The sequence below is a fragment of the Panthera tigris genome, chromosome A1 (assembly GCF_018350195.1).
Source record: "Panthera tigris isolate Pti1 chromosome A1, P.tigris_Pti1_mat1.1, whole genome shotgun sequence".
Taxonomy (NCBI): domain Eukaryota; kingdom Metazoa; phylum Chordata; class Mammalia; order Carnivora; family Felidae; genus Panthera; species Panthera tigris.
The window spans coordinates 120,892,290-120,917,688 of NC_056660.1; the positions used below are offsets into that span (position 1 = coordinate 120,892,290).

Below are 25,399 nucleotides of genomic sequence, written 5' to 3' on the forward strand. Positions count from 1 at the left end.
ACAGTCTCCACAAACATAAGATTAATTGTTCTCATAACAAGGCTCTCCCTTGGCACAAGTCCCAAGCCCAGCAGGGATTTGTTTTGTCGAGTCACAGGGAAGGAATAGCCCAGCCCAAAGCTGGCAAACTTTTCTTCTCTCTTCAAGAGAACTGGTGTGACAATATTTGATTGCAAAGCACAAAGCACTTTACACAGTGATAGAGAACACAGGATGGGTGACTGTAGAATTTTTTTTAAGAGCTTGCTGAGATATGCCTCACAGGCCTTGCAGTTCACTCATTTTAAGGTGTACAGTTCAGGGGCACCTGGCTGGCTTAGTCAGAAGAGTGTGCAACTCTTGGTCTCGGGGTCATGAGTTTGAGCTCCACATTGGGTGTGGAGATTACTTTAAAAAGTGTATAATTCTGTGGGGTTTTTTTTTATATTTTTATTTATTTTTGAGAGAGAGAGAGAGACAGTGCGCGAGTCGGGGAGGGGCAGAGAGAAAGGGAGACACAAGATCCGAGGCAGGCTCCAGGCTCCGAACTGTCAGCACAGAGCCCAATGCGGGGCCCGAACCCGGGAACCTCAAGATCATGACCTGAGCCAAAGTCGGACACCCAACTGACTGAGCCACCCAGGCGCCCCCGTGTTTTTTTAAATATAGTCACAGGTATGTGCAACCATTACCACAACTTTATATCATTTCCTCCCTCCAAAAGAAATCCTGTACTCTGTGACCAGCACTCCAAAACCCTTTTCATCCCCAACCCCTAATCTACTTTCTATCTTTACAGATTTGTCTATTCTGGACATTTCACATAACTGGAATTATATAACACTGTCTTTTGTACCTGGCTCCTTTCATTTGGTGTAATGTTTTCCAGGTTTATGCATGTTCTAGCACGTCTCAATACTTCATTCCTGTTATGGCCGAATAACATGCCACTGTACAGATACACCACGTTTTGTTTGTCCATTCATCAGTCAATGGGCGTTGGGGTTATTTCCACCCTTTGGCTATTATGAATAATGCTGCTCTAAACATTTGTGTACTCGTTTTCACGTAGACGTATGTTTTCATTTCTCCTGGGTATGAACTAGGAGTAGACTTACTGCATCATATGCTACTTCTGGTTAATCATTCAAGGAACCAGCAGACTATTTTCCAAAGGAGCTGCACCCTATTACCTTCCCACCAGCAACTGCATCAAAGTTTCAGTTTTCTACACTCTCACCAACACTTGTTATCTGTTTGGAATGGTTTTTTGATCCTGCAACTATAGCTTCAAAACGTCAAACATACAGGCACAGCACACATATGGACAATCATCACCAGAGAACACACATAAAACTACCAAGTCATGCATACCGGCATATACCAGCACATACCTCTAGAGTTCACATATGTATACATAGAACCCCACATAGACATTTACAATCACAAGCTCATGTACAGTCACAGTGCACATGCCTGTCAGTGCATAGACTCACATGTAGGAATATAATCAGATGTACAGTAGACCAGTGCTGTCACACATGTGCATACGATTGTCATGGGTTGTGAACAAGCATGCACACAGAACCAGAGACACGTGCACTCAATAACGCATTCACTCTTGCCTGAACACACATATACAAATGACAGTTGTGCCCACAAAAGCAGAGTCCTAAAAAAGCCACACATATATAGTTATCATCACTTACGGGGGTGGTAACTGAACATAAATTGAGTGTATTTACTCTGGATGACAAGGAGATGATTGAGATTACCTTAGTCCTTGGTGTACTGGGTAGGAAGATGTTTTCATTCATTTATTTGTTCTTTAAGCTACAAGTATGTATTGGGCACATAGAAAACACAGTGATGAACAAGACATAGTCCCAGCCCTCATGGAACTTATAGTCTAGTGGTGGGGCAGCCAACTGTGGTGTGTGTCAAGAAGGAAATAAATAAGGTAATATGATAAATAGGCAAGGTGCCAGGATAGTAGTTTCCAAGTATTTTTAGCAGTGTTGCTCGCTCTTTCATCCTGGCGAAGTGAACACTATTCAGATTCACCTTCCATAAGTCACTGGATAAACTGGTGTGTGTGTGTGTGTGTGTGTGTGTGTGTGTGTGTGTGTGTGTGTGTGTGTGTGTATTAATACTAGCATTATTAAGAGTGTGGGCTCAGGACCTAGACTACCCTGGTTTAAAATTTGGTTTCTTTCAAATTGGGTGATCCGCAAATTCTCATCCGCAATTAGGGATGCCCATAGTACCTTTAGTAAGGATTAAATTAGCTGATACTTGTAAAGCACTTAAAAGTGCCTAGCCAGTGTCAAGTTCTCATTAGTAGCCATGATATCATTTTCTGAGTGTAGGTTTCCATAGAGGGAGCAAGTGCACTGGGAGGTGGGTCGGGAGAGGCTGGGGGAATAGATCAAGGAGCCCAGTAGTGTCCTGTTGACCAGCTACTGGATGAGTCTTCATCTTCTACCATGTTGGAGCAGTTGTTGGGAAGGCAGCCCTGGCATGCCACCCTGGCAGGCCATAAACCAGTCCATCCCCACCTCACTGCCTCCAGCCACAAACCACAGAGAAGATGCATGATGCGTGGCACTGGGCAAGGCTCTTGGTTTTCAGCTGCATCGGGCCTTTCTGCAGCAGCTCTGCTGTGGGCCTGGCGTGTAGCATTCACTGGTTCTGCTTGGCTGTCTTTTCTGTGTAGGTCAGCACTTACCATCCCATACCTGGCTCCCCAGGACATTCCGCAGCCATCGTCAATCTGTCCAGCTCCCAGCAACACCTCTCAGCAAACATGTGAGTAACAAGCTCAGCTCTCCACTCCCGGGTCCTGGCCAGAGAGGCCGCTTTTGCCACCCCTCTGCCTTCAAGCATCACCACTCCCAGACCATCCCATACAGAGAGACAACAAATCCCTTCCTTTATATCCTTCAAAGGAAATAATGCTGAAAAACAGATTGGCAAGCCACATCATCCTAGCTCATTATTTTACAAAAGTAGAAAGGAACTGGAAGACTAGACACCAAAACATTGCTGGGAGATTGGATACTGAGCAATTTCTGTTGTCTTCTTCTAGATTCAAAATGTTGGGTCATAAATAGATGTTGAAATATAGCATTTTGGTGGAGGGAAACCCTGTAGAAGAGAACACCCTGCCCAGCCCCTTTGATAAAACCTTCCAGTGTCTCATAGTCCTTGGAGTCTAGAGGGACTTCTTGATGTCCAGCCTGAGGCCATACATTGGTAACCTGAATCTGGCAAGCCCACATGGGTTACTTTTAATGCTTTTAGTCACTTCCACACCCTCGCTGTGTCTTCACCCCTGGCTTATAACTAGATGTTATCTGCCTGACGCCTGTGTAGACTGCAAACTGGAAAGTCACGACTCTAACCCAAGGACATTTTGCGATGTTACAAACCCATCATCGCCCTCCATCCCGCCATGCAGCCAGCATTCCACTGTCTGCTAACAAACTAAAATCAACTCCTACCTCCCCTCCCCAATGTCTGCTTCCCTGCCTACATTAAGCTAGCTCCTCTGGCCATTCCTGGGAATCAAATATGCCCCCACTCTCAGCAGAGGGAACAGATCAGAGAGTCTTCTGTTCTGACGTCTCCTTTCCCTTCACTTGCTGGCTGCAAACATGTTCTGGGGTGATACATTAAGCAGTATGAAAAAGCATCCTGGGCAGAGCCATAAATTCTAGGTTTGAGACCAGGCTCTGCCACTGATTCTGGGTCACCAACTCCTTTCTCTATCCTAGTCCAGTTTCCCCATTGTCAAAACGCCAAGGTGGCCTAAATTAGTGATCTGAAGCTGTGTGGCACTCTGTGGAAGAGCAGGGATGTTGGCCCGTCCAGTGCTACTTCTATCACTATAGGTCCTATCACTATCACCTGCCTTCCATACCGACATTTCACCATGAAGAAGTTAGTTATTTCTAACCACTGGGTCAGTGGTTCCATTTCCCTTCACTCTTTGCTGGCTCCATGCCCTCCTCCAGGCACGTTCCCCTTCTTCACCCAGTTCCCTTGTCTCCCCAGGTTTGTGGCCCTGCACTCCTACTCAGCCCATGGACCCGATGAGCTGGACCTACAGAAGGGAGAAGGCATCAGGGTCCTGGGCAAGTACCCAGACGGCTGGCTCAGGGGCGTCTCCTTGGTCACTGGGCGGGTTGGCACCTTCCCCAACAACTATGTCATCCCCATTTTCAGGTGCGTGCCCTCTATTCTCGGGCAGCAGAGGTCGGGTCCACTAGGCCCGGGGCCATGTGTGGTTTCACTGCTCAAGGACTCAGTGCTCCTTCAGAGCATAGGCCAAGAAATGGCCTTAGTAACCCCCTAACACTTTTTTCTTTAATTGTAGAAAGTTATCTTTTTTAGAGTTCTTCACATTTTACAAGCACTTTCACATCTTTTAACTCACTGGATATGTTCAAGAGTCCCTCCTGTTAAGGGAGATGTGATTTTACAGATGAGGAAAGTGATGTACAGAGTTAAGCAACCTGCTCAAGAGCTGGGTTTCAGGTTTTCTATAGTACGAACCCCCAAAATTCCATTCATATCCTGCACCCCAACTCTCCTGTATAGCCGAATAATGGGAGCCTGTGATAATCAGAAGACCCCTCAGAGCACCTCAGGAAACTTCCTAAGACACTAGGCCAGTAGGCAGAGTTTCCATGACTCAGACCACGACCTGTCCATCCACACCCCAGGCCAAAGGCTGGTTACCCTGTAGGTCCCTGTCCCTAACAGCGTTCCCAACTTTTTTCATTCTCCAGCACACCCGACCCTTTCACTTAAACCACCACCACAGATCCCTGCACTGCCCATGGCTCCGCCTTCCTCCTCCCCACATCCACCCAGGCACAGCCTATCACAAGGCAGTGAGGCCATCCCCACACATCAAACACTTTCTCTATGACATAACTCCAAGGAAAGTGACAATCCATTGTACTCTCTGGGGGGGGTCAGAGCTGAAGTCCTATGTCCAGTTTGGGGGAGCTTCATAAAGGTGGGGCACAGTGTCCGGAGGAGGGCCACAAAGATGGTGAGGAGACAGAACACTACACCACAGTAGACAGTCATAGAAACACTAGGATAAAGCTACAGAAGACAGGGTCAGAGGGACCATAACAAGCCGTGGAGACAGGAAATCTGTTCCATGAGGGGAAAGTGAACCAGTGGATACAACTTAGAAGTTGGATCCGTAAAAGTTTGCACATTCTAACGCATAGATTTTTTTCCAATAAGGTTGGCTGGTGAGGTGGTATGACCCCCTTTCTAGGAAGAGTACAGGCAAAGTCTGGGTTTCCATAGATCCAGGCTTAGATAAAAAGATTTCTTCACATGGCAGAAAGTTGAACCGGAAGTTATCTCCTTCAGTGGAAGGTTCTTGGAATTTGTTAGAAAGTTGCAAAATCTCCAAAGGCAAACTAAGGGTGTCTATAACTGATGCTGTAGTCAACAAATATTTATCAAGCATAAACTATGTGTCAGGCACCTTTTTAGACACAGGAGAAACACCAGTGGACAAAACACACAAAATCTCTGCCCACCAGAAGTTACATTCTAGTGGTACAGACAGATAATAAACAAGGTATATAAGTAATGTAAATGGTGTGTTAATGGTAAAGGCCAAGAAGAAAAACAAGAAAAGGATAGAATTAGTAGAGGTGGTGATTAAAATTTTAATAGGTTGGTCAGGGATGGCCTTACTGAGAAGAAGGAAATGAGGCAGGTGTATTCCAGACCAAGGAACAGCAAGTACAATTGCCCTGAAGTGGGAGTGAGCCTGACATGAAGACCAGTAGGACTGGTTTAGAGCAAGTCAGGGGGATGTTAGCAGGAAATGAGGTCAGAATGGTAACAGGTGAGCCAGATCATATAGAATTCCCTAGGTCATAATGAGGAATTGGCTTTAACGCTATGGCAAGGTTTTGAGTGTAAGAGTGACATGATTTAACTTACATTTTAACCAAAATCCCTGTAGTTGCTGGGTTGAGAGTAAGCTGTAGAAAGGAAATATGGAAGCAGAGAAACTAATTAAGAAGATACTGTAATACTCTGGGGGAGAAGTGATGGTGCATGGAGCCAAGGCATTAGCCAAGGAGGCAGGGAGAGGTGGTTAGATTCTGGATATACTCTGAAGGTAGACACTGCAGGATTTTCTGACAAATCAAATATCAGGTGTGAAAGAATAGAGGAGTAAGGTGAGTCCTAGTTTTTTGCCCCAAGTAACTGGAAAATGGAGTTTCCTTTTACTGAGCTAGAGGGGGAAACCAAGAGGAATGGGTTCTGAGATGTGAGGGGAAGCAAAAGCTCAGTTTGCAGCAGATTAAGTCTTAGATGCCTGTTAGCAATCCTGGTAGAGATGTTGGCAAATGGTTGAGTATACAAGCCCAGCATTTAAGGAAGAAGGTCCAGGCTTGAGAACGTATTTAAAACCCTAGGACTAGATGAGACCATTGTGGTAGGATCAATTGCATTAGAGAGAATGACAGTGAGCCAGAAGCCAAATTTTGTGTGTGTGTGTGTGTGTGTGTGTGTGTGCATGCGTGTATATAATTTACTGTCAAGTTAGCTAACATACAGCGTATGCAGCATGCTCTTGGCTTCAGGATTAGATTCCTTTGTTCATTGCTTACATATAACACCCAGGTCCCAACAAATGCCCTCCTCAATGCCCATCACCCATTTTCCCCTCCCCCCCACCCCCATCAACCCTCAGTTTGTTCTCTGTATATTTAAGAGTCTCTTCTGTTTTGCCTCCCTCTCTGTTTGTAACTATTTTTTTCTTCCCTTCCCCCATGGCCAGAGGGTAAAATCTTCATGGAATGAGTGGAGAGGCTGAGAGAGGAAATGGTGACAAAGTGATGCGAGAGGTGGTCAAGTCTGATACTATGAGTCAAAGCTGGGAAGGATTGAGGAGGGTGGGGGAATGGTCTAGAGGTGCCAATGAAGAGCAAGAAGGATATCTACCCTAACTCAGGAACACTTTCTTCCATGGGATCTGACATCAATTCTGTAAGGCCCATGTCTGCTACTAAAGCATTTGCTTATGCATCACGCCTTAGCCCAGTGTCCTGGTTATTCCATGAAAACATCATTAGAATAAGTGTGACCATATAATTTATCATCCAAACTAGGACACTTTTTTTTAATCTTTTTTAATCTTTTATTTTTGAGAGAGAGAGAGAGAGAGAGAGAGAGAGGAAGAGAGACAGAAGGAGACACAGAATCCAAAGCAGGCTCCAGGCTCTGAGCTGTCAGCACAGAGCCCAACACGGGGCTTGAACTCATGAACCACGAGGTCATGACCTGAGCCAAAGTCAGATGCTTAACTGATTGAACCAACCAGTCACCCCCAAACTAGGACACTTTTAAGAAAATAAGGGGAGACACACACACACACACACACACACACACACACACACACACACACTTTTAATACACCAGGAGACCAGGTATAAACTAAGACTCTCCTAGGAAAATCTGGACAAATGGTTACCCTTACTAGAATCCATGGAGGATTCCATTCCAGTGTATTCCAAGGCTCCAGCTTCCCTTTCTCTCCTTGGCTTTTCTCCTAGGTACATGTATTGTGTCCTTAGGCAAGCCATGAGCCATCTAGACTCGTCTGTTCAGAGACAGCCACATCAGACAGTGGATGGAGTTTCAGCCATAGGTTGCCATTGAATCTGTCCCTCCCCTCCAGTTGATAGAATCCTGAACATATGTGTATACTGAGGTGCTACTTACGTGGATGTGGGTTTTGCTTCTAGGGAACCAGCATTTCCAAAAAGAGCAAATCCCTGTCAGAGTATATTCTCCTGACTGCTGTTAAGTGACAGAGGATTGGTGCTCTCTCTGTGTGAAGTTCTCCTTGATGGTCCTCTGATGCAAAGGAAGGTCCCATCACCAGTAATCTTAGACATGGGTCTACGATGCCCGATTTATCTACCTGGGAGCAGCTCATCCTTGTTGTTAGCCACCCTCTCCTTTTGCTTCTTGGGGCTGAATGATGTGGTCCTTTGTCAGCTTAGTTTCCACTCCTTTTAGCAGGCTGTGTTAGGACTGAGTGGGTTGGACTACATGTGCAAGGCCCCTTTCTGCTCTTTGGTTCTGCATGTGTGTGAGGTTTTCTTCCCATCTCTGTTTTCTGTTTGCAGCGATGCCTCTCACCACCAGCAGCCCCCTTGGGCTAGAAGGCAGCCTTTTATAAAAGAGCCAGGGCTCGAAAGTATGAGGTCCCCCCTGAGCACTGGAACCTTTGCTTTATTAGCATTATGCCCCAATGAACTGGGCCTGCCAGAGCTTGGGGACTAACTCTTTAGAAAGACTAGTGCTGACCCAAATGCCAGGGTTTTAAGATTCAGCAAGTGAGCCTTTTAATTCCCAAGAGAATAAAAGGCAGCTGTGCCCTCCAGAGCGCCAGCCCTCTCTCAATGCTAGATAGTGACACCCACCTGTCCAGCCGAGTTGACCACAAGTAAATCTCTGCCATCGTGACATGCTTTCCCAGGCCCTGGAGGCAGCCACAGGCTCAGACTGTGCAGAACGTTTGTCAAGTTTCCATCTAAATACCCTCTGACTAGCGTCAACATACTTTTCCTCCTTCAGGCATAGTCTTGGTGGGAGGCACAAGTTTCCTCTCTTTTCAGAGGCTTAAGAAACTAGCTCCTCCTTCTCATGTCCCCCTCCTCCTCCTCTCTATCCTGCTCTTCCTCCTATCCTCCCTCTCCTCCTCCTCCCATCACCCCAGCTAAGAAACAGGCTCAGCCCATCTGAGGCTCTCTCTTAGGGCTTGGAAGCTTGAACCAGAGAGGAAAGAATGTGGTTGCAGTTGAAGACCTTTCATGGCAAGAACACAATCAGCAACGTCTGATCAGACCCCTGCCCCCTATCTCAGATATCTGCTGCCAGACTCTCAGCAGCCTCCCTCAGTTCCTGTTTCCAAGGCCTCTCTGCCCCTCATGTTCTCCCAACACAGTCCCTTCTGTCCAGTAGCCAGGATATTCCTCTTTCTTAACAACCTTCACCAGGCACATGCGCCCCCCTGGTGCCTTATGGATGGAAAAAGCAATACAGGGGCCAACACTCGGTTCTTTGAACTTTCTATACAGAACTATATAAAGTTGCCAGGGTGCAAGCTTTCCCTTACCAGGAGGCTGCTGCCAGTGGTGAGTACAGTAGAGCTGCAAATGCCCCTTCACGTATAGCGGGGGGAGGGGGCTAGGTCTTATGGGTTCCTATCACAGACAGGAAAGGGGACACAGACCTGCACACTCAAAGCAGCACAATGGAGCAAGTTGGAGGCAATAGCACTCCTTCCTCCCCAAACCCCTCTTTCAGTCTCTCCATCTGGAAAACAAGGATCAGAATGTTTGCAGGTTTGGAGTGTAATGGGGATTAATTAATATATGTTCACAAAGTACTTTGATATTAGAAGAAAGCGCTGGGTAAGTGCTGAGCTTTTTGCCAAAAGACAGAGAGGGACTCCTGTTGGAAGGAGGACTTTGGATTTAAGAGTTTTTGGAACCTGACCTAGTGCTGGGCTCAGAAAAATCAGGTTGCAGCTCGGTCTATCAACAGTCATTCAGTGAAGAGACTTGTGGAATAAGGCTGGCTTGGGCCTAATTAACTGTATTCTGTGCTTGCTGCTGCTGGGAATGGTTATGGAACCTGTCTTTCCTGTGGCCAGCCCATTTTACAGCATCCAACACCTTGAGGCCCCCCCATTCAAAAAAAAAGGCAGATATAGCACATGACCATGGAGGCCAAGGCCAAGGATTTCTCTCCACTGCCAGCCCTTAGCTCCAGAATGGAGTGAGAGCTCTTACTGGCAGGAAGCCTGCACCCCTTTACTGATGACATCATTAGGGACCAGAGGCAGGTTGATGGCTGTGGATAGAAGTCCCATCACTGTAAGCATCATTCCTGGGCATTTGGCTGCATATGCTTCTTGGGCAGAGTTGGTCACGTTAAATAACGCCTTACCTATCTTTGTACCACTGGCTGGCTCGTTGTTAAGCTCCATATCACTTTTTTCAGCCAAAGAAGGAGAGAAAAGGAGGAGAAGAAATAAAGGGAAATGACTGTAGGCATTAAAGGGAAGGCCATCAGGGAGGGCATCTCTGAGCCAGGGTCTTGGTTGAGTTGGTTGTTCCCAGGGAGGTTATTTCATCATCCGAGTGACAAGCTGATCGATGGACTACTCAATCGGGGCTGTGATTTTGGGGTAGGATTGGTAAAAGGGCAAGAAGGGCATGTAAAATGGCAGCCATTCCCCATAGGGTTCAGGGAGGAGCAATCTGGAAGCAAGTGACTGGAGATTGGTGTTTTATAAAACTTTAATACTAGTCTTAAAAGCCAGAACCCAAGGCTGAAAAGGGAGGGTCTTCCAAAGGCATGTGTAGGGCCTCCCCACTGCTTCAGTTTGTTTCTTTCAAGCAGGATTCAGGGCTTACCTTGCTACCTAAACGATGAACACTCTCCCTAGCCAGGAGGGAGTGTGCTCAGTGGTAAGACGGTGATCTTTTCAGTGGTAGAGGAGAGGGCCAGCCTGGACCTGGGTTCAAATCTCAGGTCTTGTACCTGCTTGGCCAAGTAACTGTAAGCCTCTATTTTCTTATCCATAAAATAGTGGCACTTGAGGTGCCTGGGTGGCTCAGTTGGTTGAGCGTCCAACTTCGGCTCAGGTCATGATCTCGTGGTTCACGAGTTTGAGCCCTGCATCAGGCTCTGTGCTGACAGCTCAAAGCCTGGAGCCTGCTTCAGATTCTGTGTCTCCCTCTCTCTCTGCCCCTCACCTGCTCATACTCAGTGTCTGTCTGTCTCTCTCTCTCTCTCAAAAATAAAAACATTTTTAAAAATTAAAACAAAAATAGTAGCACTAATAGTACGTACCTCAGAAGGCTGTTGTGAAGAACCCACAAGATAATGGGGGCAAAGCACTGCCCAATGCCCAGCATACAGTAAGTGCTCAACATGTGTTAGCCCAAACAACTGGCATCAGTGCTGAAAGCATCATGGAAATCATTCAACAAACTTTTGATAAGCAACAGATGCAGAACACAAAGCATATAAAATAAGGCATAAAATATCTCTGCCTTCCCTGAGTTTAGAATCAAAGGGGAAAGTCACAGAATGAATAGGAAATCAGAACCACAAAACAAGTTGAACATGTACAAGACCTTGTGCTCCAAACTCTTGGGGTTAGGAGTGATTAGAGCTGGAATGAAAGATGACCTAAGTCAAGTGTTCTCGTTCCAATGGGGCCTCAGTATGAGCCCCTCTCCCTGCCCTCTGCACACCTGCACAGTTGCCCAGCTGTAAATCGTGAGACCCACATGATCAAGCCTGTGTGGTTAATAAAGGGAGCATATATGATAGGAAGGGGGTGAAGAGAGACCACATTCAGTATATGGTTGAGAGCTTTTTTAAATAGGACTCATAACTGAACGTTTTCTTTATTTCTTCTCTTTAAAACGCTTGCAACAACCAGAAAGACATCTAGTTTTCCAGATTCTCGGAGTCCTGGTCTCTACGCCACATGGACGTTATCCAACTCCTCTGTGTCCTCCCAAGGCAGCATTTCAGAAGGTGATCCCCGGCAGAACCGTCCCTTCAAGTCCGTCTTTGTGCCCACCGCCATAGTCAACCCCGTGAGGAGCACAACCAGCCCAGGGACTTTAGGACAGGGCTCTCTTCGGAGATCCGGGAGGAGCAGCATGAGAAAGAGTAAGTGGTGGCAGAGAGGTATGTGCCTACAGCTAAGTGATGGGGGGATCTGGCTCTGGGGTAGACAGAGTACATTTTGCAAAAGGAGGATACTGGCTTTAAAACAAGCCTCTGTAAAGAGTGCTTTTAATTCCCAAATAGTGACTGGTCTTATTGGATGAAGCCAGACCGACTTAAGGTCACTGCCCTTGGTCACTCCACACATGTATACTGAATGGTGGGGATGGTAGCAGCCCGAGTGCCAGCATATAATTAGAACACAGCCAAGGTGGATGCTGGCTGTAGTTAAGACAGAACGAGCAAAGTATTTGCTGGATCAGGGCTTCTCTGCTCCAGGGAACCCCACAGGGGTGCTAAAAGGGAAACACGGGAAATATCGGGGAGGTGGGCGGGGAAGAGGGGGGTAAAGAGGGTTGAAGAGTCAATGCTGAGAGTCCCCAAATCTTGCTTTGTTATTTGACTAATATATACATGAGGTTAAAAGCATTTTTATTGTACAAAAGGAAGTCTCCTTCATATCCATAACCCCTGTCCCCAGTGCTCTTCTGTGTATATAAATAGTATCTCGTAATCATACCCACCACATGCACTGTTCTGCAGCTTGCTGTTATTTTACCTGTGTAACATCCACACTGCTCACATGGCAATGCTTTCATCCCCTAAAATATTGAACCACTACATAAGACCTCATTTTCAGGCACTTTAAAAAGGGTTTGGAACCCATTGTTCTACAAAACACGAAGGTTCTATATTTGCATACCTCTCTAGAAGACCACGAGCCAAGCCAAGTAAATTTGATTTATTCTACATTTTCTGATTTAAACTGGGCTCCACAGTCTATCTTAAAAAATGATTCAATATGAAAATGCAGTATGACCACTCAAAGCAAGAGGGTAACATGTGGGTCAGTATGCCACACAGGAAAAGGTCCCAAGAAAATTAAAATAGGTATCTTAGTCCTGCCCTCTCCCGGGGCTCTCACCTGACCACCTGCCCCACCACCATGTACTTGACCTCCCACTGTGTTGCCTCTACCCAGCTGCCCCTCCTCCCTCCTCCCTGCTGACCTTCCACCTCCTTCTCCCTGCCCACACGCAAACGCCTCCTAAATAATCCCACCACAGAAGCCTGGGGCAAGTGACTGGACCTCATCAGCCTCCAGTTTTCTCATTTGCAAAATGGAAATAAAAATAATACCTGCCTGGGCGCCTGGGTGGCTCAGTCATTTAACCATCCAACTATTGACTTCAGCTCAGGTCATGATCTCACAGTTGTGAGATCGAGCCCCTGCTTCGGGCTCTACGCTGGCAGAATGGAGGCTACTTAGGATCTTCTCTCCCCCTCTCTCCCTGCCTCTCCCCTACTCACACTCTGCCTGTCTGTCTGTCTGTCTGTCTCTCTGCGTCTCTCAAAATAAATAAACAAACATTAAAATCAGGGTATTGTGTGAATTTAATAAAAGAATCCATGTGAGACTGATGGCACCATGCCTGGCACATAATAAGGCTCAAGAAATAATAGCTGTTTTTATAGAGTGATCATTTTATCAGTACTATCATTGCTACTACAACTAAGCAGGTCCTCTTTGGCCCATCCAGTGTGTGAGTGACTCAGTGTTGAAACGTTCACACTCAGTCCACACCACTTATGAGTGCTGAGGCCTGTACCCCATTGGCAACCACTCACACTTCCTTTCACACACTGCCTCTACTTTTGCAAAGATCTTGCCGGACTTGGAGTTGTGACTGCACTGTATGCACGTGTAAAGAAGAAAGCATTAAATCTCTTGGTGATAAGAACTGACAAGATAAACAGATGAGGCATAAAACCGATTTTTCACACGTTTCCAGGAGCCTAAGGACAGGCCTACACAGCGCTGCTTTGACTTTCTCAAGTCCTGGAGGCTTTCTCTCTCCCTTTTCCCCAAGGTGAGGCTGGTCCAGCTATCAATCTCACCACAGCAAAGACACATGACAGGAGAATTGACTGTGCACCCCATAGGGCTGTCAGTGGAAAAATAAATGTCTACATTGAAAGGGCAGACTTGTGTAAATGGCGCCTGGCTTGCTCACGGCAGCTGAGAACACCGACTGCGTTTAGTGAGCCTTCTGCTTTTCATGTTCACATCTGGCTTGAAGACGAGGCGTGACGCAGAACATGGTGTTGGCTCAGGCCCTCTGTGCTGGACACAAATGTCTGTGATTCACACACGTGTCCAGAGGCTATCACAAAGGACTAACAACTCTGACCGGACGTCACTGATGCTCCCTAAATGCTGGGAGACCCTTACGGAGAAGTGGACTGAGGTGCTTCCCAGGGGTGTGCCTGTCTCCCCACAGAGTGCACTGAAGTCCCTATCACGTACGGGACACGTGCCCGAGAGATGAAAACAACGTATGTCCTGTCTTCCAGAGAATTTGAGGGGGAGGAATGGCTTCCTTTTACTGAGGGAAGATCATCTCCGTTAACAACAAAAACAGAACAAAACAAACAAAAAAAGCCCAAGGAAGGGATAAAACCATAGTCCTGGACCTTGTATTTTTCGGATTTGTTGTCCTTTACCCAAAAACAGTGAGAGTTAGAAACACGGGGCATTTATTATGTTCCAGGCACTGTCCTAACACTTTGCACACATCGTAAAATGTCGGCCTCCCAGCAGCCCTGTCAGGTGCTGGGTTTACACACGAGGGGCTGAGATGCAGAGAAGGAATGTGGCTGATCTGTCCCAGGCTCCCTGAGAGGAAGTCTGATTCCAGAACCTCTGTCATGGGACTTTGCAAAGCTCATCCATGCACAGCCCTCACTCTGGAACAGTCTTTCCAAATTTGCTTCCGTGTGGTGTCACGTTTGCCTGCACACTCTCTCCCTTAATTCCATTTGCCCTTCCGCCCCCAGCAAGGGCAATCCTGCCGCCCTATGCCTACCGCTCCTGTTAGAATAGTCTTCAAGTACCTGGTCAGAGCCCCCTCCTGCCCTCTCTGCTTCCCTCTTTCCCACCCTCTCATCCCTCCCAGTTGACTGACTCTTGTGTTTTCAATTCCTTCCATCTCTTTCTTTTGTTTCCTCTTTGGTTTGCACCCCTCTGTTTGCTTCTCACTGTGAAGCTGTCTCCTCAGGTTTGTGTTCTTCACTTTAAAACTTATAGGCCCCGAAGTGAAAGAGTAGGTGTGTGTGTGTGTGTGTGAGAGAGAGAGAGAGAGAGAGAGAGAGAGAAGGCAAATGGAAGTAATACACCTTCTGACACTACCCCCCCCCGGCCCCCCGCCAAACATTCAGCTAGCCAGTTATTTCCTGCCAGCATCAGCAAACAGCACTAAAAAAAGAATAAGGTCACCTTTGAAAGACCCTGCGAGAATGTGAGCACACTCAAATGGGGAAAGTACTTAACTATTCTGGGCTATCAGGACACACGGCCCACACAAGACCAAGCGAAGCCACTGTCAGCAGCCCCCGGTGCTGATATCTGTGTCCTGTAATTCCTCAGATGGATCCTTGCAGAGGCCCGTCCAGTCAGGGATCCCCGCCCTGGTGATGGGCTCCCTCAGACGCAGCCCCACCATGGTGGTACGGCCTCAGCAGTTCCCATTCTACCAGCCGCAGGGGGTCCCCCCTGCCCCCTCCACGGTGGTGGCGGCAGAACTGGGACCGCAGCCCGCTCCCACCGGGGAGCCTGCCCTCACGTGTGTCAGCAGAGGCGGCGACACCAGGACCCGCTCAGCCGCCAGTTCCCTCATCATGGAAGGCAAGGAAATCCCCGTCAAGAGCGAGCCTCTACCTAAACCACCTGCATCCGCCCCACCATCCATCCTAGTGAAACCAGAAAACTCCAGAAATGGCAGCGAAAAGGTAGGAGTGAGGTGACATGAGGGGTGGGGCGTATGGAGTCTTTATATCCCTAACTTGACACAGCGTCCCAGCTCCCGAGGTTTGTTTTACCTGGACGAGGTATCAAAATTGCCTCAAAAGAATCCTCACACACAGTGTCCCCCCACACACCCCTCAGGCCACTGACACCCTCTTCAGATGTGTTACTGTATTCTCCTTCATGCCTCCTGAACGTTTCGTACGTGTGTCTTTCGAGGCCCAGAGGTAAGTTGGAAAAAACGTGGCTTTGTCATCAGCCTTCTCTTGATTGGAATTCCAGATCAGCTGCTTGCTGTCTGGTGTCTTAGCCAAAACACTTCACCTTTCTCAGACTCTTTTTGCTTAATCTGCAAAATAGCAGTACGAACAGGAACAGCCTCCTAGGACTGATGCAGAGATGAAACGAGATGAGATGTGTAAAGTACTTAAACGGGGCTTGATCATAAGCGTTCATGATATAGAAGAGGCCACTGAGACACAGGAGAAATTAAAGGAATTTATCAAAGTCACACCAAATTATAATGATTCCAACAACTAACTTTTACTGTAACCTCTATGGCAGAGTTCAGATCTTTTAACTTCTAGTTCAGGACTTTTCCCACTAGAAGCCATGGGTTTTTATAAAAGTTTTATGTTCTCAATAATATCCTTTTAAGGCAGGAGGAACAGCGAGATAGAGGAGGTGACATTAAGGAAATTAGGTGACTGTTATCTTTTAGTTTACTGACCATCACCTCCACCACCAGCCCCACCATGACCCATTCCAGGCCAAAAGGAAAGATGATGTGGTCTCCTCCTCTTTGCTAAGCATTTACTGAATGCTAACAACTTGGCAGGCACCGTGCTGACTACTGTGCATGCCTTATCTCATTTAATCCTGACAATAACCCTCTGAAGTGGTTATTTTAATTCTCAACAACCCCCTCTAGTAGATATTATTATTGTCGTCCTCGTTTTAAAATGAGGAAAGGAAGCTTGAGGAGTTAAAGTGCTTTACCAAAAGACACACAGCTGACACATGTGTCTGGAGTAGAATCCAGATCTGATACAAAAACTCATGTTCTTAACACTAAGCTGTAAGCTTGTAAGGAAAAGCATTTGGAAAAAAAATGTTGACTGATATCAATGTTGGGAGTTCTTTTTCTGGATTTTAGCATTCAAATAATTCAGAGTTTTCTAGGCCCCAGTTGCCTTTTACCCCAAGCTGTTAGACACAGCCCTCACATTGTCAGCATTTAAGAAGTGCCCAGACCTCTGTGAGATGTGGTGAGGGTCAAAAGTATGAAGAAACTTGGATTTTCAGTGGGGGACACTAGGATCCAATGTCATAGGAAAGAGAAAGAAAGAAAGAAAGAAAGAAAGAAAGAAAGAAAGAAAGAAAGAGAAAGAAAGAAAGAAAGAAAGAAAGAAAGAAAGAAAAGAAAGAAAAGAAAGAAAAGAAAGAAAAGAAAGAAAGAAGGAAGGAAGGAAGGAAGAAATTTCTAAGCAGTAGCACAGAACACTATCAAGCCCTAAATCAGGGCTGCGCTAAAGAAGTATCTGTTGGTACAAGGTAGCTCTATAACAGACAAGGAGAGGTGAAAGAAAGAGGGAGGAAAAAATCTTTAAAAATTAAAAAAATAAAATAAAAAGGAGGGAGGGAGAGAAGGGGCTTGGGCAACAGGAGACCATGCCTCCCCTATGAAGGAGTCCTGCTCATCAGCTCCAGACAGCTATTGCCAGAATGGGGCACAGGCCTCAATGTACCAGCTTTGATTTTTTAAGAGACATATGAAATTCTAATTTTTATATACAATCTCCCAATTTTATGTGTTGGCAACTAAATCAGACTCTCAAACATGCTGCAGACTAAATTCAAACAGCAGGAGTCCACTTTGCAACCTCTGCTCTGAGGATATAAGGCCATCATGAGACTTTTGAGTTGGAAGTCAGCAGGTGGGGGGCCTCAAGGAAGAGGTGGGCCTGGAAATAGGCCTGAAGGGCAGATGGTGTGGAGAGAGAGAAGGTGAACCTCTTGTACTTTCTGGAAGGAGCCATAACCTCTTGCCTCAGCCCTTTTCTCAAGTGACTGCCTCTCCCATTTCTCCTAGGTAATTTCTAATCGTTCTTCAGTTCTCAATTTAAATAGCTGTGGCTCTCGGAGGCCTTCCCCAGATGCCCCACTGCTGCTAGATAGGCCCCTGCGCTCCCCTAGAGGCTTCCGCACGTGTTACCACTGCCTGTCAGGGCAGTCTTGTTCCCTCTTGGGTCCGCAGCACCTAACAGCGCGGTGCATCCGAGACCCTCAGAGTAGACACAGGCGTTTGCGAGGGAACACAGAAATGAGGTGTTTTAAGTAGGGATATGTGTGGAGAAGCAGCAGGACTCAAGTCCCAGGGAAAACCTCCCAGCTCCTGCCTCACCTGGGCCCCTGTGCTCTCCTTTCTCTTGCAGCAAGTCAAAACTGTGCGATTTCAGAATTACAGCCCTCCTCCGGCCAAACAGTACACCTCCCACCCCACGTCAGGAAAACCTGAACAGCCTGCCATCCCCAAGGGGTCCCAGCCTGAAGCCGCCCCCTCAGGCCCAGAGATGACCGTCCTATTCGCCCACCGAAGCGGCTGCCATTCCGGACAGCAGACAGACCTCCGGAGGAAGTCGACTTTGGGCAAGACCACCACCCCAGTGTCCACTGCTTCGGCCACACAGACCGTGTTTCCCAGCAAATGAATCTACGGGTGGCTTTTCCCAGACCCCAAAGAGGTGAATTGCATTTAAATACAGTCTGCCTCCACTGGTGGCATCCTGCCATTCTTTGGGTTCTCGAGCTCGGGTCCTTGTTCTGCCAGCAGGTGGGAGAGGAAAGGCCGGGAGCAGGGTTCCTGCCCTGGGTGGGAAGATAGAGTGCATGGCCTTCTACACGTAATGCGTGATGCAGCAAGGCTGCTACTCAGACCAAGGAGTGGGAGACAGTCTTGCCCACCCTGTTCCCTCATCCCTTGTGTTCCGTGTAGCATTTCTATGGCACTCTCAAAGGGGCTTCACAATGGTGGGAATGTTGGCATTGCTTCTTTGACCTCATCACCATGTTCTCAACGAGCATTAGGACAGCTTCTGCCATCTTTGGGGCCTGTACGCTGACTGCTAGTGGCTGCCATACGTTGTTCCCTCCACAGAGTCATCATCCTGGCTGCCAAGGGAAAATTGGGGGAAGGATGTGTGGTGGATACTCTGATCTTCTGAGAACCCTCTAAAACCAAAGGGAGTCAGCTTAGTGGATTTGGTCCAAACAAGAAGGTCAGAGAGAAAGTGATGATCGATCACAATTTAAGCCTCTCGATCTGTTTCCCTACGTATAATCCTACATGACACATAAGGCAGGAAGCACAGAGCTGGGGGGTAGGGTCCTGTGTGGAATTATGGATAGTTCATTCTTCCTGGCTCCAGCCTGACTTCCCCAAGGAAACACGGCATGCTTAAAAAGAACTCCGTAAGGGGCTTGAGTTTAGATATGTATTCCATTTGCATGACAGCATTCTTTACCTTCTCCGATTTGTTAGACTAGCTGTTTCACTGGGTTGTGGGATAAGGCAGCAGGGTCAGTGAGGAGATGCCAGTCCAAAGCTGGAGTGGAGACATTCCCCAGAGAACAGCTGCTGTCAAAGGGACCCAGCAGAGAAGGTGGGAGAGGAAAGGGGGAACAGAGGAAGAAAGGGTGAGGCACAAACAAAAGCAGTCAGAGAAAAGGTGGGGGTGGTGAATAGAACAGAGGAAGATAGATTGGGTGGATCTGTCAGGGAAGAAGGGAAAAGGGGAAGAGCGGCTTTGACACTCATGACAACTGGGAACAAAAGGGTGGAGTCTGCAAAAGCAGATGACCGCATTGAGACGGGACTGAAGCGAAAGCCTTACAAACAGGGCTGAGGGGGCACCCCAGAGAGCTTAGGCAATGTTGTAAGACAACCCATTAATTCTCATTAGACTTAACTGTTGTGATTTAACATTTATTGCTTGCCCATCAATGTGGGCACCTTAGTACATAAATGCCATTTGCCACTAAGGCTGGGTGTCGTTAAAAAAAACAAGGCTGGTCTAATTAGACCTTTTCCCTGGACAGTTCTTGAAATCCTGGGATTAAAAACATTTATCTTTCACATAACCCCCCCCCAACACACACACACACACACACACACACACACACACACACACACAGCCAACTGAATTGTCCACATACTTTTGCAGATATTAATAAAGCAAAAACAAAACCATAATCCTGCCAAGGATACTGCACGTATGTCACACCTATGGAGTTGGTAGAGCCAACCTGGTGACACACTCTAGTGTTTCTGTGAGATGTGACCCTTGCCTACTTTGCAGAAGCAACACGAACGACTCCTTACCTCACTGAGCTGAAAAATAATCCACATGGAGAATTGGGAGAAGGTCACAAGGACAGGGAGGCATCCTGTGATTTGTCAAAATTTAAGTACCTAAGCTGCTTCTCTATTCAAAAGAACACCCTCAATGAGTTTAGCGATGAGTTTAGCAAGCTGCTCTACTACCAGGGTGGCAGGTATATGAGATGACCAGCCAATAAAGTATTTATTCTGTGCCTCAGTAACAATGGATCCAGTTAATTTTTAACTGTTGTGGCTGACAAGCAGGTTGTACAGGAGTAGTGGAGACACGATCCTTGACTTCCAAATGAAAAAGAATATTCTTCCAATTGTGCGCTCTCTGTAGAGGGTTGCCTTTCTGAGAAATGTGAACAACTCCAAAAGTTTGATACCCCCATTCCATCCAGGCTCTTCACCAATACCCAACATCCCACTTCCTCCCTCCCAAACTAAACCCCGTGTCTGTAGTGTTATATGAGGATTTGAAAGGAGCAGGAGAGTGTCATTTCCAAGTAAAAGGTGAACCCGCTGGCACCTCCCATCACTTATTCCACCAATGTGTTTCAGACATTTACTGTGAGCAGGGCACTACAGTGAGAACAACAGATACATCCTCTCCTATAATGTCTGCTGTAACCTTATAAGGCAACTGTAAGTGTCCCAGTGCAGAGCCAAGGAAACCAAGGCTTAAAGGGTAACCACAGATTGTAGCAGAGTGATTTTGACAGCTGCCCACACCCTTGAGTTCAAGGTCTATGATTTCAAAGCCCAACGTGGGACTATGATTTATGAAGTAAGAGACCATCCTTGGCCTCAGGCCACTGACTTCAGGCTGCAGGGACATGACATAGTACAGTGGTTACAAATGTAGGCTCTGCTACACAAAGAATAATTTCAGATCCAATTCCCAATTACTACTTACTAGCCATGTAATGTTGGGCAAGTTACTTAATCTCTCTGAGCCTTGTTTTCCTACCTATGAATGATAATAGTGCCAAACTCATTGGGCTATTGTAAGGATTAACTGACATAATATTATAAAGTGACATCATGCACACCCCACACATGTCAAACTTGGATGTTTTTAAGGGAGCGGGCCCCTGAAATTCCAGGTGAGAAAATCTAAAGGGCATGGCCAGGGTGAAGGTGCTAGAAGGAAACCAGTGTAGCCCCATCATGGAGGTCAGAACATAGACTAGACTAAGTCCTGAAGGGCATATAGGAGTCAGAAAAAAGCGTGGGGAGAATGGCATCCCAAGCAGAGATAGAAGCATTTGACATCTGGATTTAAATGTATTAATCAAGCCAAGTTCTCTTAGAGGAATCCATTTCTTTGTGGAACATTCCAGGGATCCTAGGTAGAAACAAGCACTTCACATCAAACATCCCATCCTGTGCGAGCTCCACCCCTGAGCTAAGGCTCAGAGTGGCTAGGAAAGTGCCCCTTCACCTCATAAGAAGCTCGCATCTCAGTGCTAGGAAAGCTGCTGAGGGTAGGCTCTGACTGGGGAGGACGGGGTCGGGGGACATCTGAGAGGTGATGGAGGGGCACAAGCAGCTGAGGACAGACTCTCAGGGCCACACTTGAGGAAATGGTCTCCTTAAGCAGCATCAGGACCCTCACCTAGACCTTGTCTCCTTTCCTTTCTCATGTGGGACCAGTGACACCTCCTCTACCCTCCACCCTCCACAGATAGGGCTTTTGGAGCAGGAAGAGTTTAAAACAATGCCCCATCTATGGGTTGGTGAGGTTCAGGACTGACTCAACACATGGTATGTCCGTGTCAGGCCAGCATTCCAGAGCAGCAGCGATCCAGGGGTGCTGGGTCAGGGTCGAGCTTTAGTTAGACAGACATGGACTCTTCAGTTTGTCCCATCCCCAACAACCTGCTTCACTCACTCACATGACCTACACTTGAACGAGGTGTGTTCTCCTAGAGTCCTAGAGTGAGCTGGACTTCACTTCAGAATCTTCAGTGATGCACTGATCATTAGAGCTGGACCCTTAGAGATCAGCTGACTCGGGCACTCAGGTCTCATGGCCTGACAGGGCTCAACAGTTTTGAGGCGGGGACTAGACACCTGTGTTTTCAACATTCTTTCCGGGTGATTCTGATGTACAAGAATCAAATCCACCTTCCTCATACCATATAGTCAGACGGGAATGTGGCCACATTGGTGGCTAATATATTGAACTCTGCCTATAGTGACAGGTGAACAGGGGCCCTGAGCTCCCCAAGGCCTCTCCCCACTCCTGCCCTTTCTCGCCATTTTCCCCATCGTCCAACCGCTAAAGGGCTCAGGCCAGGTGCAGCTAAGACCTTCAGCGATAAAGGCCTTTTTCATTCTCATTGGCTAGTGACTACACCATACTGGCTGTTATGTATCTCCACTGTTACCCTGTTATACAGAAAGAACATGGCCCAGAGAGGTCCCTCAGATATTGGGAGCACTCTTTCCTCCCCAAATCCTAGCCACTGTCCAGCTCCCTGACAATCACTTCCATCAAGGCCGTTGGCTTAGGAAAGGCGCAGACTTAGAGGGCGGGCAGTTCCTTGCTCACCGCTCTACCTTTTTCGCCAAACATCTTCATAGGTACAAGCAATGCTCGTTAGCTTCCCAGCTCCTCTGGCATCAACCGGGCAGTCAGGGAAGTCATTTGGTTCAGTACAATGAACAGACATGATCCTCATCCGCTCACTCGCCTCTGCCCATACAGACCAGCCTCACAGACCCTGGACTCCCTTCCCAGGAAGTAAACAGCTGTGGCAGGCAGGGGAGCGGCGTCCTATCAAGTCTCCCCACTAGGAGCAAGTGCTGAGCAAGCTAGGCTATCCCAGGGCCAGCAGCTGCTGCCACGGGTGCTTCTCTTGTTTTGTCTTGACAGTCAAGACCCCAGTTGTGCGTTTGGCGAAGAGAAGGGAATGTTAGCACTTCCAGCAACCTCGCAGGTGACCATGAATGACAGTCACTGGGGGAATGCATCTGGCAGGCAAGACCAAATCAGAGGAGTTAACTCCAAAGATCCTTTCCAGCGGGTTGGTGTCCCTGAGAATAAATCTTACAAGGACATTCTGCTTGAAATAGAACAATGTTAAATGAGCAAGCCATCTGTTTGCCAGGCCATAGTATTGTGTCCTAGACCAGAGCAGAAACAAAATGTTCTCAGGAAGCCCTTCTGCTTACTGACCTCCACTTTGACAAATAAAACACAGCAGAGGTGGGACCAAAGGTGACAAGGGTGGGGGGGGCGGGAGAGGGAGCGCTGCAGATTCACCTGTACATTCATTCAGAACAATCATCCACCACTCACTCTGAGTCAGGCTCTGTGAAACACAGTGGGGATTCAGGGGTTCAAAAGAGAGAGAAAATATATGTGGGCCTCACAGAGTGCTGTTTCTTATTAATTTTACTGGGTTTGAGGACTCCTTTCTGCCTTCTCCCTTTATTAAATTAAATGGTATGTGTGTCTCTCTCTCTCATACACACACACACACACACACATACATATAAATGACTGATCATAAAACAGATAACCATATACCTACCATCAACTTTTGTAAAAAAAAAAAAAAAAATCATTATCAATCCCATTGAAGCCTGCTGTGTGCTTCATCTAACCTCACTCCTTCTTCCCCTCCTCCCCACTTCTATCACAACCACTATCCAGAACTCGGAGCTCATCATTCCTTTGGGAGCTTTCCACACGTGTACCATATGGAATTTTCAGTGCCGCTCATAGATCTGCTCAGTAAACACTAGTCATAGTGGTTATTACAACCTGAGGCCACAGATACCCTGCTGAATATTTGAACTCCCATCTGGCTTCTGTCACTAGGATTCTAAGGCTTTGGGTCATGGCTGGGAATTGAGATTTTGATGTACAGCATGTCAGGTTTTAAGAAGTTCTAGTTTAGAGGGATTTTTATAAGAACTGTTCCCAGTACAGCTGTTTACAGAGAGACCTTGCTGCACCCGAATAGAGAAAATATGGGTTGTGGCTGTAGCCAAATGGTTTGAGTACAGGACTTTCCAGGCAGCTCTCCTCCGGGCCCTGCCTGGCACCTCTGGGGAGCCACCTGCAGAAACCAGAAGCAGGTCCTCAGAGTCTGATACTAAAACAGATCTGGCTGCTCCTGCTGCTGCTGCTGAAAAACCCTCACAACCACTTTGTGAAGTCTACAGGGAAAAGCTATTTGTGTCCCCTGACTACAGATCAAGAAACTGAGACTCGGAATGTTTCAATGCTGTAAGGTTGCATAATTAGTTTAGGATAGGAGGGAGACCAAAAAAAAAAAAAAAAAAGTGTCTATGACTTTCCATTCAGCAATAATTGTCACCATTTACTGAGCACCTACTATGTATCAAGAACTTTACATGCTTTATACCATGTAATTCCATCCAACCCTATGAGGGGAGGTGTTGCATTATCCCATCTTAGAGACTACCATTAAGGCTCAGAGGTCAAATGACCCGTCCAAGGCAAAAAGGACTGGAACCCAGCACTCTAATCCCAAACCTTAATCTTAAATCACCACGTCCCTCTTATTCAGTGGCAACAAGTAGCACACAACATGGATGAGACTGGAGAGGATGGACAAATGGGCATGTGCTTCTGAAAAATGGGGATGAGGATAGGGTCGGGGTCAGGGTCAGGGGATAGCTTAACTCAGAAGGTCAGGCCCTGCAAGAGAAAAACTGTAAGGGTCTTGCCATCAAGAAGCAGGGGTGGGAAGGAAGGTAACTGAGGGTGTTCTGAACAGAATATCCAAGAAGCAAATGTACCCCTGCTACAAGGGCAGCCAGATACAGCCAAACAACTTTAAAAAGAACCGAAGCTTACAATGTGGTTCTGCATCGTTGACGTCAAAACACGATAATCATTTTGCATCCCCTAGACCCCTCCCTCTTCATGAGTTTATTTCTGGTTTTGCCTGCCCTCACTCTAAATGGCACAAGCAGAGACCCTGAAGATGGGGGTATGACCTCCAAAATGATCTTCCACTTCCACCTGCTCTATGGGAACAAGAGGGCTCCAAAGCAAGAACATCTTCCAGCGCTCCATGCTGGTATTCATCCAAAGTTCAAAGGCGATCGATTTCAGGGGTAAATACACACCCACAGATGCAAGCTAATTATGCAAATAGGGTCGCTGCTGGATGGACAAGAACTACGGCCCAGTAAGAACTAAAAGGATGCTAGCCAAGACCCAGGGAGAAAGGCAAAGGGCATTTGCAAAAGCCATTTTGTGTGTCCTCCATTAATGGTATTAGAATCAATGGTAGCTTGACCGACCGGCTTGATGAAGGACATTTGTGATGTCAGAGTTCGATTGCTATAGGTCACACATGCCCTGGAGGTCAGAGCCGTCCTGATGCCACCACCATGAAAACAGCGACTCCCTGCACCACCCAAGAGGATCGTGA

At 47.1% G+C, this 25,399-nt stretch overlaps 1 protein-coding gene across 1 annotated transcript in view; it reads left to right on the plus strand.

The window, feature by feature from the left end:
- Nucleotides 1-18,370, plus strand: part of SH3RF2 (SH3 domain containing ring finger 2) — a 111,576-nt gene extending 93,206 nt beyond the window's left edge. The window contains exons 5-9 of the mRNA XM_007079968.3: nt 2,696-2,787; nt 4,036-4,206; nt 11,498-11,733; nt 15,218-15,579; nt 18,031-18,370. Coding sequence (XP_007080030.2) covers nt 2,696-2,787; nt 4,036-4,206; nt 11,498-11,733; nt 15,218-15,579; nt 18,031-18,306 — 1,137 coding nt within the window. The 3' untranslated portion in view covers nt 18,307-18,370. The remainder of the gene's footprint in view (nt 1-2,695; nt 2,788-4,035; nt 4,207-11,497; nt 11,734-15,217; nt 15,580-18,030) is intronic.
- The last annotated feature ends 7,029 nt before the right edge of the window (nt 18,371-25,399 follow it).